The sequence below is a fragment of the Bombina bombina genome, chromosome 3 (genome assembly GCF_027579735.1).
Source record: "Bombina bombina isolate aBomBom1 chromosome 3, aBomBom1.pri, whole genome shotgun sequence".
NCBI lineage: Eukaryota > Metazoa > Chordata > Amphibia > Anura > Bombinatoridae > Bombina > Bombina bombina.
The window spans coordinates 100,985,878-101,005,298 of NC_069501.1; the positions used below are offsets into that span (position 1 = coordinate 100,985,878).

Here is a 19,421-nt window from a genome sequence, read left to right on the forward strand (position 1 = left end):
TTATGGGTTCACAAGCCAATTCATTAATAAATTAATGGGACATGCAGGTTCAAATTAAACTTCTAATATCAAATTTATTTTGATCTCTTGGTATCCTAGGGGCTGGCAAATGGAATTACATTTTGAATATGTCTTTTTATTATCCTTTTTTATGCACTTGCTAATTATGCAATTCCACTGTATTTTATGGCTGATTGTTTTTTTAATGTTTTGCAAATGTAGGGGTATTGTATAATTTGATTTAAATACATTGTGAAACTGGTCTTGGGACCAATAGAAGAAAAGAAAAAGAGATTCAAAACATGTGAATGAGAAGCTTTAATGAGTCGGAAATGTTCTGGTTAGTGCGGTAATAGAATACTAGAATCGCTATGCCTTCCTTTGTATGTCCCAGGTACACTGAGTGTGGCTGAAGTGTACATCACCCCTAGTTGTTAAGGTGGTATTAGTTGAGGAGAGCCAGGTTTTATGATCTGCAGGAACTTCCATGTGGGTTAATGCGTTAAATGGGTGGAGATGGATGCAGTTGCAGATAACCAAGAGAATGGATTGCTAACAGCTATAAGATTGTTAGTATTGGGAACTATGTATGTGCAGTAGAGTGGAGTGTAAGCAGTCATGAGTGGGTTTTGTGTGAGCACTTGGGGCTGGGCGGAATGTTGGTTTAAACAGTATTTGGATTTGCGGTTGAGCATTGGGAGCTGGAGGCTTGAAGAGCATAAAATAATGACTGTAGATGAATAATATTCAGATGCAACTCTGGTTTTGTAGTTGAAAGCTGCATAAATCCAGTTTACTTTGTGGTGAATCTAAGTGGAACTTGTTGTTTGAAGATTCTCTCTTGTCCTGACTTGTTTCTGATTCATGTACTTATAAAGTTTGTTTAGAAAATGAACTTGCCCAGTGGCTGCCATCAGAAGGAAGCTGTCACAAGCAATAGTCCTGCTTTAATGATAAAGTGGCGCATGTGTCTCATTTCTAGCTTACTAATACGACCAGAGTATCACATGGCAAATATTTAACATAATATATTGTATCACTTATATGGAGAAATCTGGCAGAGCAGAAAATAAAGGCGACAATAAAGAGAATATTGAGCAGGTAAGAGAGATCAGGTTGAAGCTATACAAGGATATTTCAGCAGACAGGGCATAGCTAGGGAGAGACAGAATTAGTGCAATTTCTCACATGCAGTGGTGCATGCTTAGGAGTTGGAATATACATGGTGGGACTCAGTAAAATGCACAAATGTAGTATTTGTATCCTTCTTTAAAAAGGGCAGAGGACGGGGAAAACAAGTTAACAAAAGATGGCTGTAAAATAATTAAAGGGACACTGAACCCAATTTCTCCAACATAGGTGTGTCCGGTCCACGGCGTCATCCTTACTTGTGGGATATTCTCTTCCCCAACAGGAAATGGCAAAGAGCCCAGCAAAGCTGGTCACATGATCCCTCCTAGGCTCCGCCTTCCCCAGTCATTCTCTTTGCCGTTGTACAGGCAACATCTCCACGGAGATGGCTTAGAGTTTTTTGGTGTTTAACTGTAGTTTTTATTCTTCAATCAAGAGTTTGTTATTTTAAAATAGTGCTGGTATGTACTATTTACTCTGAAACAGAAAAGTGATGAAGATTTCTGTTTGTAAGAGGAAAATGATTTTAGCAACCGTTACTAAAATCGATGGCTGTTTCCACACAGGACTGTTGAGAGGAATTAACTTCAGTTGGGGGAAACAGTGAGCAGACTTTTGCTGCTTGAGGTATGACACATTTCTAACAAGACGATGTATTGCTGGAAGCTGTCATTTTCCCTATGGGATCCGGTAAGCCATTTTTATTACATAAGAATAAAGGGCTTCACAAGGGCTTTTAAGACTGGTAGACATTTTCTGGGCTAAAACGATTGATATATAAGCATTTTTAATACTTCATAGCTTTGAGGAATTATTTTATTCTTGGGAATTATGTAAAATAACCGGCAGGCACTGTATTAGACACCTTATTCTCTAGGGGCTTTCCCTAATCATAGGCAGAGCCTCATTTTCGCGCCTCTATTGCGCACTTGTTTTTGGGAAGCATGACATGCAGATGCATGTGTGAGGAGCTCTGATACATAGAAAAGACTTTCTGAAGGCGTCATTTGGTATCGTATTCCCCTTTGGGCTTGGTTGGGTCTCAGCAAAGCAGATACCAGGGACTGTATAGGGGTTAAATATAAAAACGGCTCCGGTTCCGTTATTTTAAGAGTTAAAGCTTTCAAATTTGGTGTGCAATACTTTTAAGGCTTTAAGACACTGTGGTGAAATTTTGGTGAATTTTGAACAATTCCTTCATACTTTTTCACGTTTGCAGTAATAAAGTGTGTTCAGTTTAAAATTTAAAGTGACAGTAACGGTTTTATTTTAAAACGTTTTTTGTACTTTGTTATCAAGTTTATGCCTGTTTAACATGTCTGAACTACCAGATAGACTGTGTTCTGTATGTGGGGAAGCCAAGGTTCCTTCTCATTTAAATAGATGTGATTTATGTGACACAAAATTTAGAGAAAATGATGCCCAAGATGATTCCTCAAGTGAGGGGAGTAAGCATGGTACTGCATCATCCCCTCCTTCGTCTACGCCAGTCTTGCCCACACAGGAGGCCCCTAGTACATCTAGTGCGCCAATACTCCTTACTATGCAACAATTAACGGCTGTAATGGATAATTCAATCAAAAACATTTTAGCCAAAATGCCCACTTATCAGCGAAAGCGCGACTGCTCTGTTTTAGAAAATACGGAAGAGCATGAGGACGCTGATGATATTGGTTCTGAAGTGCCCCTACACCAGTCTGAGGGGGCCAGGGAGGTTTTGTCTGAGGGAGAAATTTCAGATTCAGGGAAAATTTCTCAACAAGCTGAACCTGATGTGATTACATTCAAATTTAAATTGGAACATCTCCGCGCTCTGCTTAAGGAGGTGTTATCTACTCTGGATGATTGTGAGAATTTGGTCATTCCAGAGAAATTATGTAAGATGGACAAGTTCCTAGAGGTCCCGGGGCCCCCCGAAGCTTTTCCTATACCCAAGCGGGTGGCGGATATTGTAAACAAAGAATGGGAAAGGCCCGGCATACCTTTCGTCCCTCCCCCTATATTCAAGAAATTGTTTCCTATGGTCGACCCCAGAAAGGACTTATGGCAGACAGTCCCCAAGGTCGAGGGGGCGGTTTCTACTCTAAACAAACGCACCACTATACCCATAGAAGATAGTTGTGCTTTCAAAGATCCTATGGATAAAAAGTTAGAGGGTTTGCTTAAAAAGATGTTTGTTCAGCAAGGTTACCTTCTACAACCAATTTCATGCATTGTTCCTGTCACTACAGCAGCGTGTTTCTGGTTCGATGAACTAGAAAAGGCGCTCAATAAAGATTCTTCTTATGAGGAGATTTTGGACAGAATTCATGCTCTCAAATTGGCTAACTCTTTCACCTTAGACGCCACTTTGCAATTGGCTAGATTAGCGGCGAAAAATTCTGGGTTTGCTATTGTGGCGCGCAGAGCGCTTTGGCTAAAATCTTGGTCAGCGGATGCGTCTTCCAAGAATAAATTGCTTAACATTCCTTTCAAGGGGAAAACGCTGTTTGGCCCTGACTTGAAAGAGATTATTTCTGATATCACTGGGGGTAAGGGCCACGCCCTTCCTCAGGATAGGTCTTTCAAGGCTAAAAATAAACCAAATTTTCGTCCCTTTCGCAGAAACGGACCAGCCACAAGTGCTACATCCTCTAAGCAAGAGGGTAATACTTCTCAAGCCAAGCCAGCCTGGAGGCCAATGCAAGGCTGGAACAAAGGTAAGCAGGCCAAGAAACCTGCCACTGCTACCAAGACAGCATGAGATGTTGGCCCCCGATCCGGGACCGGATCTGGTGGGGGGCAGACTCTCTCTCTTCGCTCAGGCTTGGGCAAGAGATGTTCTGGATCCTTGGGCGCTGGAAATAGTCTCCCAAGGTTATCTTCTGGAATTCAAGGGGCTTCCCCCAAGGGGGAGGTTCCACAGGTCTCAATTGTCTTCAGACCACATAAAAAAACAGGCATTCTTACATTGTGTAGAAGACCTGTTAAAAATGGGAGTGATTCATCCTGTTCCATTAGGAGAACAAGGGATGGGGTTCTACTCCAATCTGTTCATAGTTCCCAAAAAAGAGGGAACATTCAGACCAATCTTAGATCTCAAGATCCTAAACAAGTTTCTCAAGGTTCCTTCGTTCAAAATGGAAACCATTCGAACAATTCTTCCTTCCATCCAGGAAGGTCAATTCATGACCACGGTGGATTTAAAGGATGCGTATCTACATATTCCTATCCACAAGGAACATCATCGGTTCCTAAGGTTCGCCTTTCTGGACAAGCATTACCAGTTTGTGGCTCTTCCGTTCGGATTAGCCACTGCTCCAAGAATTTTCACAAAGGTACTGGGGTCCCTTCTAGCGGTGCTAAGACCAAGGGGCATTGCAGTAGTACCTTACTTGGACGACATTCTGATTCAAGCGTCGTCCCTTCCACAAGCAAAGGCTCACACGGACATCGTCCTGGCCTTTCTCAGATCTCACGGGTGGAAAGTGAACGTAGAAAAAAGTTCTCTATCTCCGTCAACAAGAGTTCCCTTCTTGGGAACAATAATAGACTCCTTAGAAATGAGGATTTTTCTGACAGAGGCCAGAAAATCAAAACTTCTAAACTCTTGTCAAGTACTTCATTCTGTTCCTCTTCCTTCCATAGCGCAGTGCATGGAAGTAATAGGTTTGATGGTCGCGGCAATGGACATAGTTCCTTTTGCGCGAATTCATCTGAGACCATTACAACTGTGCATGCTCAGTCAGTGGAATGGGGATTATACAGACTTGTCTCCGACGATACAAGTAGATCAGAGGACCAGAGATTCACTCCGTTGGTGGCTGTCCCTGGACAACCTGTCACAGGGGATGAGCTTCCGCAGACCAGAGTGGGTCATTGTCACGACCGACGCCAGTCTGGTGGGCTGGGGCGCAGTCTGGGGACTCCTGAAAGCTCAGGGCCTTTGGTCTCGGGAAGAATCTCTTCTCCCGATAAATATTCTAGAACTAAGAGCGATATTCAATGCTCTCAAGGCTTGGCCTCAGCTAGCAAAGGCCAAATTCATACGGTTTCAATCGGACAACATGACGACTGTTGCGTACATCAACCATCAGGGGGGAACAAGGAGTTCCCTGGCGATGGAAGAAGTGACCAAAATCATTCATTGGGCGGAGACTCACTCCTGCCACTTGTCTGCAATCCACATCCCAGGAGTGGAAAATTGGGAAGCGGATTTTCTGAGTCGTCAGTCATTTCATCCGGGGGAGTGGGAACTCCATCCGGAAATCTTTGCCCAAATTACTCAGTTGTGGGGCATTCCAGACATGGATCTGATGGCCTCTCGTCAGAACTTCAAGGTTCCTTGTTACGGGTCCAGATCCAGGGATCCCAAGGCGACTCTAGTAGATGCACTAGTAGCACCTTGGACCTTCAAACTAGCGTATGTATTCCCACCGTTTCCTCTCATCCCCAGGCTGGTAGCCAGGATCAATCAGGAGAGGGCATCGGTGATCTTGATAGCTCCTGCGTGGCCACGCAGGACTTGGTATGCAGACCTGGTGAATATGTCATCGGCTCCACCATGGAAGCTACCTTTGAGACGGGACCTTCTTGTTCAAGGTCCGTTCGAACATCCGAATCTGGTCTCACTCCAACTGACTGCTTGGAGATTGAACGCTTGATTTTATCAAAGCGAGGGTTCTCAGATTCTGTCATTGATACTCTTGTTCAGGCCAGAAAGCCTGTAACTAGAAAAATCTACCATAAAATATGGAAAAGATATATCTGTTGGTGTGAATCTAAAGGATTCCCTTGGGACAAGATAAAAATTCCTAAGATTCTATCCTTTCTTCAGGAAGGTTTGGAGAAAGGATTATCTGCAAGTTCTTTGAAGGGACAGATTTCTGCTTTGTCTGTGTTACTTCACAAAAAGCTGGCAGCTGTGCCAGATGTTCAAGCTTTTGTTCAGGCTCTGGTTAGAATCAAGCCTGTTTACAAACCTTTGACTCCTCCTTGGAGTCTCAATTTAGTTCTTTCAGTTCTTCAGGGGGTTCCGTTTGAACCCTTACATTCCGTTGATATTAAGTTGTTATCTTGGAAAGTTTTGTTTTTGGTTGCAATTTCTTCTGCTAGAAGAGTTTCAGAGTTATCTGCTCTGCAGTGTTCTCCTCCTTATCTGGTGTTCCATGCAGATAAGGTGGTTTTGCGTACTAAACCTGGTTTTCTTCCGAAAGTTGTTTCTAACAAAAACATTAACCAGGAGATAGTCGTGCCTTCTTTGTGTCCGAATCCAGTTTCAAAGAAGGAACGTTTGTTGCACAATTTGGATGTAGTTCGTGCTCTAAAATTCTATTTAGATGCTACAAAGGATTTTAGACAAACATCTTCCTTGTTTGTTGTTTATTCTGGTAAAAGGAGAGGTCAAAAAGCAACTTCTACCTCTCTCTCTTTTTGGCTTAAAAGCATCATCAGATTGACTTACGAGACTGCCGGACGGCAGCCTCCTGAAAGAATCACAGCTCATTCCACTAGGGCCGTGGCTTCCACATGGGCCTTCAAGAACGAGGCTTCTGTTGATCAGATATGTAAGGCAGCGACTTGGTCTTCACTGCACACTTTTACTAAATTTTACAAATTTGATACTTTTGCTTCTTCTGAGGCTATTTTTGGGAGAAAGGTTTTGCAAGCCGTGGTGCCTTCCATCTAGGTTACCTGATTTGCTCCCTCCCTTCATCCGTGTCCTAAAGCTTTGGTATTGGTTCCCACAAGTAAGGATGACGCCGTGGACCGGACACACCTATGTTGGAGAAAACAGAATTTATGTTTACCTGATAAATTACTTTCTCCAACGGTGTGTCCGGTCCACGGCCCGCCCTGGTTTTTTAATCAGGTCTGATAGTTTATTTTCTTTAACTACAGTCACCACGGTATCATATGATTTCTCCTATGCAAATATTCCTCCTTTACGTCGGTCGAATGACTGGGGAAGGCGGAGCCTAGGAGGGATCATGTGACCAGCTTTGCTGGGCTCTTTGCCATTTCCTGTTGGGGAAGAGAATATCCCACAAGTAAGGATGACACCGTGGACCGGACACACCGTTGGAGAAAGTAATTTATCAGGTAAACATAAATTCAGTTTTTTTTCTTTTGTGATTCAGATAGAGCATGCAATTTTAAGCAACTTTCTAATTTATTCATATTATCAATATTTCTAGTTCTCTTGCTATCTTTATTTTAAAAATAAGGCATCTAAGCTAAGGAGCCAACACATTTTTGGTTCAGTACCATGGACAGCACTTTTTTATTGGTGCTGTCCAATCAGCAAGGACAACCCAGGTTGTAAACCAAAAATGGGCCGGCATCTAAACTTACATTCTTGCTTTAAAGAAAAAAAAATACCAAGAGAATGAAGAAAATTAAGGGACATGAAACCCAGCATTCTTCTTTTCTGACTGACAGATCATACAAGTTTAAAAAGTGTATTGACTTTTTTATTGCTTATTGAAAAGCAGGTAGGTAGTTTCAGGAGCATGCACATGTCTGAAGCACTATATAGCAGCAGTTTTTGCAAAAATGCATCTAACAGTGTTATACATTTGCAAGAACACTAGATGGCTCACTGTACACACAGAATAATAAATAGGGGCAACATCTGTAAATGCTGTCTGTAGGGCAATCTATTTTAAGAGACTTTTCAATTTACTTTTGCTATCCAGATGTACTTTGTTTTTTTGGTATCCTTTGTTGAAGAGCACACCTAGGTAGGCTTAGAAACAGCAACGCACTACTGAGAGTTAACATATATGGGTGATAAGCACATAAATGTCTTGTCATTTACTTACCAGGTGTGTTCAGTCCCAGTAGTGTCCTTCTGCTCTGGAGCTGACTTTAAAGCAATATGAAACACAAGCTTTTTCTTTTGTGATTCAGACAGAGTATACAATTTAAAAAAAAAATTCAATTTACTTCTATTATACAATTTACTTTGTTTCCATGGTATCCTTTGTTGAAAAAATACCTAGGTAGGTTCTGGAGCGCTACATGACAGGGAATAGTGCTGACCTCTGGTGCTCTTGCAAATTTCTTAATTTTACTATTAACGGTGTCCTCTGCTGGTGCAGCCATGAAAAAGGTCAAGGGGAGAGTGCTGATTAATGTAACAGAGCTTAGTCTGGAATATTCAATACTTGTAAAACTGTACACAGCTTACGTCTATTATAAGATTTCCTCCTTTGCTCTCTTAGGGGTCGATTTATCAAGGCTTTACAAGCCTTTCGACCCCCTACGACTGCAGGTTCTCACAAGAGAACCTGCAGTCCGTAAGTAACAAGCAGCGGTCATCAGACACAAGAGAACCTGCAGTCAGTATTTATCAAGTAGCAGTCATCAGACACAAGAGAACCTGCAGTCAGTATTTATCAAGCAGTGGTCATCAGACACAAGAGAACCTGCAGTCAGTATTTATCAAGCAGTGGTCATCAGACACAAGAGAACCTGCAGTCCGTAAGTAACAAGCAGCGGTCATCAGAACCAAGAGAACCTGCAGTCAGTATTTATCAAGCAGCGGTCATCAGACACAAGAGAACCTGCAGTCAGTATTTATCAAGCAGCGGTCATCAGACACAAGAGAACCTGCAGTCAGTATTTATCAAGTAGCAGTCATCAGACACAAGAGAACCTGCAGTCAGTATTTATCAAGCAGCGGTCATCAGACACAAGAGAACCTGCAGTCAGTATTTATCAAGCAGCGGTCATCAGACACAAGAGAACCTGCAGTCAGTATTTATCAAGCAGCGGTCATCAGACACAAGAGAACCTGCAGTCAGTATTTAACAAGCAGCGGTCATCAGACACAAGAGAACCTGCAGTCAGTATTTATCAAGCAGCGGTCATCAGACACAAGAGAACCTGCAGTCAGTATTTAACAAGCAGCGGTCATCAGACACAAGAGAACCTGCAGTCAGTATTTATCAAGCAGCGGTCATCAGACACAAGAGAACCTGCAGTCAGTATTTAACAAGCAGCGGTCATCAGACACAAGAGAACCTGCAGTCAGTATTTAACAAGCAGCGGTCATCAGACACAAGAGAACCTGCAGTCAGTATTTATCAAGCAGCGGTCATCAGACACAAGAGAACCTGCAGTCAGTATTTATCAAGCAGCGGTCATCAGACACAAGAGAACCTGCAGTCAGTATTTATCAAGCAGCGGTCATCAGACACAAGAGAACCTGCAGTCCGTATTTAACAAGCAGCGGTCATCAGACACAAGAGAACCTGCAGTCAGTATTTTTTCAAGCAGCGGTCATCAGACACAAGAGAACCTGCAGTCAGTATTTATCAAGCAGCGGTCATCAGACACAAGAGAACCTGCAGTCAGTATTTATCAAGCAGCGGTCATCAGACACAAGAGAACCTGCAGTCAGTATTTAACAAGCAGCGGTCATCAGACACAAGAGAACCTGCAATCAGTATTTAACAAGCAGCGGTCATCAGACACAAGAGAACCTGCAGTCAGTATTTATTAAGCAGCGGTCATCAGACACAAGAGAACCTGCAGTCAGTATTTATTAAGCAGTGGTCATCAGACACAAGAGAACCTGCAGTCAGTATTTATCAAGCAGCGGTCATCAGACACAAGAGAACCTGCAGTCAGTATTTATTAAGCAGCGGTCATCAGACACAAGAGAACCTGCAGTCAGTATTTAACAAGCAGCGGTCATCAGCCCACTGCTTTCCTAACCTTTCGCCACCTCTGAGGTGGCGAATTTCAATCTCCCGGTCTTGTCCGACAGGGGAGATTTATAGCTCCTGCCCGCGCGTGATTGGTTGTGCGCGGGCAGGGGGCAGGATTGCACCTAAGTGCAAAATAGCGCTAGTGTGAAACGCTGAATTCCGACAGCGGAAATTAGCCTGCCAGTGGCGATCTGCGGTGGACAGGGGCGCGTATATGCGCCCCTGTCCACCGCAGCTTGATAAATCGACCCCTTGGTGTCCTTTGTTTCATAGTGAACTTAGGTAGGCTCAGGACCACCAATACACTTGTGAGCTAGCTTGTGATTGGATGTTGCTTATTTGTACTTTTTGCCATTCACTCACATGGTGTTTTCAGCTAGCTCCTGGTAGTGCATTGCTGCTCCTGAGCCTACCTAGGTTTACTCTTCAACAAAGGAAGTTAATTGGAAAGTTGTTTAAAAAGTGTCATTATTAACAGCTATTGCAAAGCCCTATTTCCCACTTTACTAACATGGGTATAGGACCCCTCATGAGAAACAAAGAATTCCCCTATTTTAAATGAGGGAGTCACATCCTCCTCATATTTTCAGGTGAAAGTAGCAGCAATAAATTACTAGGAGCTAGCTAAACACATAAGGTGAGCCAATGACAAGGAACATATATGGGCAGCCACCAATCAGTAGCTAGCTCCCAGTATTGCACTGCTGCTCCTGAGCCTATGAGGCCTACTTATCAAGCCGTCAACTTACTTGCATTCGACGGCACCAATACGCTCGCCTGACATCGCCTAACATCGCTGCTGCGGACCTGAATATGTTCTCCAAAGTTACCAAAAAAAAGCTGTCAAAAAGCCGTGCACCAAGTACAGGGCGATGAGCAGCAGACTGTTGTTAACTAAACGGTCATCGATCTCGCTGCTATTTGGCTTTTTCACAGCTTTATTTATATACTGTTACTAAACACCCACACTATACTACACTGTTTTACCCCTATCCCACTGCTCTCGGACCCCACCGCAACTAAATAAAGTTATTAAACCCTAAACCGCCGCTCCCAGAGCCCACCACCACTCTAATAAACTTATTAACCCCTATCCTGCCGCTCCCGGAGCCCACCGCCACCTACATTATGTTATTAACCCCTAATCTGCCGTCCCCTACATTATGTTATTAACCCACTATACCGCTGTCACTTACAATATACTTATTAAACCCTATCCCGCCGCTCCCGGAGCTCACCGCAACTAAAGTTATTAACCCCTAAACCGCCAGCCCCCTACCTCGCCATAAACTAAATTAACCTATTAACCCCTAAACCTAACAACCCGCTAACTTTATATTACATATTAACTCATCCCTATCTTATAATGAATTCAAACTTAACTTTAGAATTAAATTAAACTATATTAAACTATTAATTAATCTACCCTAACTATTATACTAAAATTACATTAAACTATATTAAACCAATAATTAATCTACTCTAACTGTTATACTAAAATTACATTAAACTACATTAAACTATATTAAATTAATAATTAATCTACACTAACTTTTATAATAAAATTACATTAAACTATATTAAATTAATAATTAATCTACCCTAACTGTTATACTAAAACTACATTAAACTACAATTTAAATTAACTATATTATATATTTAGAAACCTAACCCTACTCAAATGATTTAAATCTACACTAAAAAATTACTAAGTAACTAACAACTTAGTTAAAAATAGATAACAAACACTAAGTTACACAAAAAAATAAACACTGTTACAAAAAAAAAGAAATTATCAAAGATTTAAACTAATTACACCTAATCTAAGGGCCCTATGAAAATAAAAAAGCCCCTCCCCCAAAATAAAAAACCCTAACCTACAATAAACTACAAATAGCCCTTAAAAGGGCCTTTTGCGGGGCATTGCCCCAAAGAAATCAGCTCTTTTACCTGTTAATAAAAAATTCAAACAACCCCCCAACAGTAAAACCCACCACCCTCACAACCAACCCCCCAAATAAAACCCTAACTAAAAAAAACCTAAGCTCCCTATTGCCCTGATAAAGGCATTTGGATGGGCATTGCCCTTAAAAGGGCATTTAGCTCTATTGCACCCAAACCCTAATCTAAAAATAAAACCCACCCAATAAACCCTTAAAAAATCCTAACTCTAACCCCTGAAGATCGACTTACAGTTTTGAAGATCCGACATCCATCCTCCAAGAAGCCGGCAGAAGTCCTCATCGAAGCTGGGAGAAGTCTTCATCCAAGCGACCGAAGTCTTCACCCAGACGGCATCTTCTATCCTCATCCATCCGGCGAGGAGCGGGTCCATCTTCAAGACATCCGGCGCGGAGCATCCTCTTCTTCTGACGACTCCCGATGAATTAAGGTTCCTTTAAGTGACGTCATCCAAGATGGCGTCCCTTAGATTCCGATTGGCTGATAGAATTCTATCAGCCAATCGGAATTAAGGTTGAAAAAATCCTATTGGCTGATGCAATCAGCCAATAGGATTGAACTTCAATCCTATTGGCTGATCCAATCAGCCAATAGGATTGAGCTTGCATTCTATTGGCTGATTGGAACAGCCAATAGAATGCAAGCTCAATCCTATTGGCTGATTGGATCAGCCAATAGGATTGAAGTTCAATCCTATTGGCTGATTGAAAACCAGGTACGCTGGGCCGGAATAGTGGCGAGAGTACCTGGTTGATTTTTGTTAACTAGCAAAAGTAGTCAGATAGTGCCGAATTTGCATTCGGAACATCTGTAGTGACGTAAGCATCGATCTGTGTCGGACTGAGACTGGTGGATCGTATGTTACGTCACAGATTTCTTTGCCGGTCTGTAGAGTTTGATACCTAAGGGGAATCAGGCTCGCCAGAATTACGCTGCGGAATTCCAGCGTATTTGCGGTTAACGGCTTGATAAATAGGGGCCTATAACTTTTAGACAAAGGATACCAAGAGAAAAAAGATAATATATGTAAATAAGAAAGTTTTTTTCTTTTAATTGTATGCTCTGTCTGAACCATGAATGAGCAATGTTGGGCTTTGTGCCCGTTTAATATGCACACTTTCTGAGGCTCCTACTAAGAATGTGCACATTGCATACATATGATTCTGTGATTTATTGATGACTGTCACATGATACAGGGGCAGAGAATTGAATGAAATTTTGAAGTGTCAGAATCTACTGCTCATTTTAAACTGTTAATAAATATATATATATATATATATATATATATATCATATACAGGGCTCAAAATGTCAAGTTCTAAGCTACTAGCCAGGCCAAAATGTTACTCACCACTGATCTTACCCATCACACTACACCCACTACCTCACCCTATATGTTTAGCTATTGTGAAACACCTTATTGTACAGTAATTTTTATTAATTGTTATTTTAAACCGTAACAAATGAAGTCCTTTTAATACAATTATTACAAATATATACATTTGCTGTCCATTTTGCAGAGTATCTGTATCCATTTTATAGGTTGCCTAAAACTTCCAGGCAATGGGGTCTATTTATGAAGCAGCGAATGCTGCATCTGACCCACTCCGCTTCAGTTCCGGCTGAAGCGGAAGTTAAGAAGCAGCAGTCCTAAGAGGTGGCGAACAGCAATCCGCCCTATCGAATACGATCGGGCTGAATGACACCCCCTGCTAGCGGACGATTGGCTGCGAATCTGCAAGGGGTGGTATGGCACCAGCAGTTCACCAGAACTGCTGGTGCAATGATAAACGCTGTCTGCATTTATCGATTTGCGGCAGACATGATCCGCTATATCGTATCATGTCCGTCCGCACCTTAATAAATGGACCCCAATGTATCAAATTAAATCATGTTTACACATTTCCTAGGCATTCTAACGAATACCGAGATTCTGCCCTCATCTTGAGAAGTAATATTCTTTTTATTAGGGGAGGTTGAAGAGATTTTGAATCCACAGGTTACTGTTGCAAGGCAAAGTGTGCAATAAAAACATAATCCTACATGTTAAGTACAGCACAAGACTGAAGGGGCTCTTAGAGATGGTCACAGCAGGCAATCGTAACCGGGGCAAAGAGGAAGCAGCAGGTCAGACGAGCCAGTGCCAGGATCATATGGGCATAAACAAAAATGGGGTCATTCAGTCTATAGGGAGAAGCAATTTCAGTTTTTATACATAACTCCCCAAAACTGTCCCACCTAAATTAAGAAATGCTACTTATTTTGTACGTCCAATCAGCCTTCTCTGTTTACATATGGCCTCCTATCTACTTATTTGCTTTGCCCTAAGACCTCAAATCAGCCAGATCATTGCCCAACTGATTTCACATAAGCTTCACTCCTGTTGTCGATGCCTCTTCCTCTGCACGTCACCCTCACTTCTTTTCTGCTCCTCCACACCGCAACTGCGCTCCAGCTTCACGGTGATGCTGCTGCACCTATACTCCCAGCATTTAATAGTCTTGATTTAGCATTCTCTCACTATCTTTCACTGCTCGCCACAGTAAATATTTTTTTTTTCTAATGTCTAGTTTACTTCTTTCATTTAATATACTTCTCTTATTTACATGAAATAATTTTTATGTATTCTCAGAAGTGTGCACGTCTTGCGATCTATGTGGCAATAGCGTTTGCACACTCATGAGAATACCTCAGCATTCTTTCATGTAATGGAGCTTAGGATTCCAAAATAATTAAGTAAATATAATAAGTACATTGGAAAGTTTTTTTTTTTCCCCTTCAAATTGCATACTCTATCTGAGTCATGAAACTTTATATTTAACTTCCATGCCTTTTACACACCTGCTGCCCCTGCAAAAGATGTGGGTCGTCAGCCAAAGTAGCTTTAGTAGGTCCAGGGATATACATTAGCTTATTTTTGTTATTTATGTATGTCCCTTTAAATATCATTTTCAATTATATGTTCCCTAAAAAGTATGGTTTGGTTGCACGTCATTTCTACCAGTTCTACAATGCCATAGAGCAGTACCCCTTTGAAAAAGATAATTTTTATCTTCTACATAAGGTGTTTGTTACACATAGTCGTATTCTGTAATATTTCTTAGTATAATGTCAGTGTTTTCCATTAAATATAAAATTGTTAATTGTGTATTTCAGCTGTACATGTCAACGAGCTGTCTTTAAAGGATAAGCAACACGTATCCAAAGAGGCAGACCTAAACCCAGCAGTAAATAGTGGTACATTGTTATTTGATCATCCTCTTTTTGGGAATTCTAAAACTTCAATGGGAGTGGTGGAAAGCACCGAAATAAGTGAAGAAGACACAATGTCTAACCAAGACAATGAATCCCGTGTGAATGATGAACCTACAACTGATCACCGTCATTTGCATCTTTCCAGTTGTCATGAATGTCTGGAACTAGAGAACTGCACTATAGAGTCTGTAAGATTTGCATCAGCAGAGAACATTCCTGACCTTCCTGATGATTTAGAAGACAGTGTAAATCACAGTTGGTTAAAAGATAATGCAAAGTCTAATTTGACTGGGAAGCCTCCTAACGTTCTTGTGTATACTGGTTCTACACCTGGTGACCGCTTTGAACAAATCAAGTTAGTTCTCCACCATTGTTTTGACTCCTGCAGATATGTAGTTTACCCTCTTCATGAGGAGCAAATTCACAAAGCTCCTTGGATGGATAACTGTTTATTGTTAGTCATAGTAGCTGAAGATCCAATTTCTGCAGAAGTCCACAAGCGTTTCCTTACTTATTTATCTAAAGGTGGAAAGATTCTGGGCCTCTCTTCATCGTTTACATTTGGCAATGTAATAATAACCAGCAAATGTGAATTAAATGAATCTATCCAGAGTTTGATTTTTGATGAACCCAATTCCAATCAAACAATATTTGACGTGATGGCCAGTGGCAAAGTATTTAAGAAGAACACTAATGAAACACATGATAATGTGGCATCATGGGGATATTTAAACAATGACTGTAAAGACCTGATGATGGTTCACCAAACATATGGAGACAATGGAGGAGAAGCCATTCTTTGTCAGGTATTGGATGGCACTTGTTACACTTTATACCTTCTCAGCAAAGATTATTTTAAGGGACAGTCTAGTCAAAATTAACTCTTATGATTCAGATAGGGCATGCAATTTTAAACAACTTTGCAATTTACTTCTATCATCAAATTTGCTTTGGTTTCTTGGTATTCCTTGTTGAAAGCTAAACCTAGGTAGGCTCATAGGCTTATTTTTAAGCCCTTGAAGGCAGCCTCTTAGTGCATTTTATTATCTTTTCACAGCTAGGCAGAGCTAGTTCATGTGTGCCATATAGGTAACATTTTGCTCACTCCGGTGGAGTTATTTATAAGTAAGCACTGATTGGCTAAACTGCATGTCTGTCAAAAGAACTGAAAAGGGGGCAGTCTGCAGAGGTTTAGATACAAGGTAATCACAGAGGTAAAAGTGTATTAATATAACTGTGTTGGCTGTTCAAAACTGGGGAATGGTTAAAGTAGACTGTCCCTTTTAAACATTTTTTAAAAGCACGTGAGCATCCTAAAGGGACCCTGATATGTTAGTATTTTGCTCTAAAATTAATGATCTACAGATACAATGTATATTTGTATATGTAAGAATTTTCCTTTTAGTCTTAGTATGACTTTATCTCAAACTTATCCTATAATTAAAATAGAACCTCCAATAGAAGAGACACAAAAAAAACCCTTAAAAATATATTAAAATTGCAGTTAAATATCTTGAATTCAATTTTGGATGTTTATGAATTTGAGTGAGTTTTTAGGCTGTTTGTATACTGGTACATTTGTCATAGCTATAGTGACTTGATTAGCTGCATATGGTCTAGTGTCAGATTTTCTCGCTATTAAAAATTCAGAACAAGGCAAGAAAAGTAGGGTGCTAGTTTACACATAAATATGCAAACTAACTCAACACAGCAGATTTTAAGGAGTACTATTAGTTTACAAATAGTTTTATATAAAATGTTTATATTTATTAGGTTGGGTTTGAAAATACATGATCAAAAGTTTCACCACAAAATATATCCATCTACAGTATCTATCTATAGAAACATTTTACACTGAAAATCGCCATTAATGTCTATGGGAAGTTTTTCTAAAGAATTGTGATCGACCCCTTAATCTAAATTACAAAATACCTTTTCTCCAACATAGGTGTGTCCGGTCCACGGCGTCATCCTTACTTGTGGGATATTCTCTTCCCCAACAGGAAATGGCAAAGAGCCCAGCAAAGCTGGTCACATGATCCCTCCTAGGCTCCGCCTTCCCCAGTCATTCTCTTTGCCGTTGTACAGGCAACATCTCCACGGAGATGGCTTAGAGTTTTTTGGTGTTTAAATGTAGTTTTTATTCTTCAATCAAGAGTTTGTTATTTTAAAATAGTGCTGGTATGTACTATTTACTCTGAAACAGAAAAGAGATGAAGATTTCTGTTTGTAAGAGGAAAATGATTTTAGCAACCGTTACTAAAATCGATGGCTGTTTCCACACAGGACTGTTGAGAGGAATTAACTTCAGTTGGGGGAAACAGTGAGCAGACTTTTGCTGCTTGAGGTATGACACATTTCTAACAAGACTTGGTAATGCTGGAAGCTGTCATTTTCCCTATGGGATCCGGTAAGCCATTTTTATTAAATAAGAATAAAGGGCTTCACAAGGGCTTTAAAGACTGGTAGACATTTTTCTGGGCTAAAACGATTGATTTATAAGCATTTTTAATAGTTTATAGCTTTGAGGAGTTATTTTATTCTTGGGAATTATGTTAAATAACCGGCAGGCACTGTATTGGACACCTTTTTCACTGGGGGCCTTCTCTAATCATAGGCAGAGCCTCATTTTCGCGCCACTAATGCGCAGTTGTTTTTGGGAAGCAAGGCATGCAGATGCATGTGTGAGGAGCTCAGATACATAGAAAAAGCTTACTGAAGGCGTCATTTGGTATCGTATTCCCCTCTGGGCTTGGTTGGGTCTCAGCAAAGCAGATACCAGGGACTGTATAGGGGTTAAATATAAAAACGGCTCCGGTTCCGTTATTTTAAGAGTTAAAGCTTTCAAATTTGGTGTGCAATACTTTTAAGGCTTTAAGACACTGTGGTGAAATTTTGGTGAATTTTGAACAATTCCTTCATACTTTTTCACATATTCAGTAATAAAGTGTGTTCAGTTTAAAATTTAAAGTGACAGTAACGGTTTTATTTTAAAACGTTTTTTGTACTTTGTTATCAAGTTTATGCCTGTTTAACATGTCTGAACTATCAGATAGACTATGTTCTGTATGTGAGGAAGCCAAGGTTCCTTCTCATTTAAATAGATGTGATGTATGTGACAAAAAATTTAGAGAAAATGATGCCCAAGATGATTCCTCAAGTGAGGGGAGTAAGCATGGTACTGCATCATCCCCTCCTTCGTCTACGCCAGTCTTGCCCACACAGGAGGCCCCTAGTACATCTAGTGTGCCAATACTCCTTACTATGCAACAATTAACGGCTGTAATGGATAATTCTATCAAAAACATTTTAGCCAAAATGCCCACTTATCAGCGAAAGCGCGACTGCTCTGTTTTAGAAAATACCGAAGAGCATGAGGACGCTGATGATAATGGTTCTGACATGCCCCTACACCAGTCTGAGGGGGCCAGGGAGGTTTTGTCTGAGGGAGAAATTTCAGATTCAGGGAAAATTTCTCAACAAGCTGAACCTGATGTGATTACATTCAAATTTAAATTGGAACATCTCCGCGCTCTGCTTAAGGAGGTGTTATCTACTCTGGATGATTGTGACAATTTGGTCATTCCAGAGAAATTATGTAAGATGGACAAGTTCCTAGAGGTCCCGGGGCCCCCCGAAGCTTTTCCTATACCCAAGCGGGTGGCGGACATTGTAAACAAAGAATGGGAAAGGCCCGGCATACCTTTTGTCCCTCCCCCTATATTTAAGAAATTGTTTCCTATGGTCGACCCCAGAAAGGACTTATGGCAGACAGTCCCCAAGGTCGAGGGGGCGGTTTCTACTCTAAACAAACGCACTACTATCCCTATAGAAGATATTTGTGCTTTCAAAGATCCTATGGATAAAAAATTAGAGGGTTTGCTTAAAAAGATGTTTGTTCAGCAAGGTTACCTTCTACAACCAATTTCATGCATTGTTCCTGTCACTACAGCAGCGTGTTTCTGGTTCGATGAACTAGAAAAGTCGCTCAATAAAGATTCTTCTTATGAGGAGATTATGGACAGAATTCATGCTCTTAAATTGGCTAACTCTTTTACTTTAGACGCCACTTTGCAATTGGCTAGATTAGCGGCGAAAAATTCTGGGTTTGCTATTGTGGCGCGCAGAGCGCTTTGGCTAAAATCTTGGTCAGCGGATGCGTCTTCCAAGAACAAATTGCTTAACATACCTTTCAAGGGGAAAACGCTGTTTGGCCCTGACTTGAAAGAGATTATTTCAGATATCACTGGGGGTAATGGCCACGCCCTTCCTCAGGATAGGTCTTTTAAGGCTAAAAATAAACCAAATTTTCGTCCCTTTCGCAGAAACGGACCAGCCCCAAGTTCTACATCCTCTAAGCAAGAGGGTAATACTTCTC

The 19,421-nt window shown here is 41.0% G+C and overlaps 1 protein-coding gene across 1 annotated transcript in view; it reads left to right on the forward strand.

Annotated features, from left to right (window-relative positions):
* The window catches only part of HLCS (holocarboxylase synthetase), a 507,705-nt gene that overhangs the window by 70,611 nt on the left and 417,673 nt on the right, over positions 1–19,421 (forward strand). Inside the window, exon 5 of the mRNA XM_053705942.1 lies at positions 14,945–15,849. Within this exon, the coding sequence (XP_053561917.1) occupies positions 14,945–15,849 (905 nt within the window). The remainder of the gene's footprint in view (positions 1–14,944; positions 15,850–19,421) is intronic.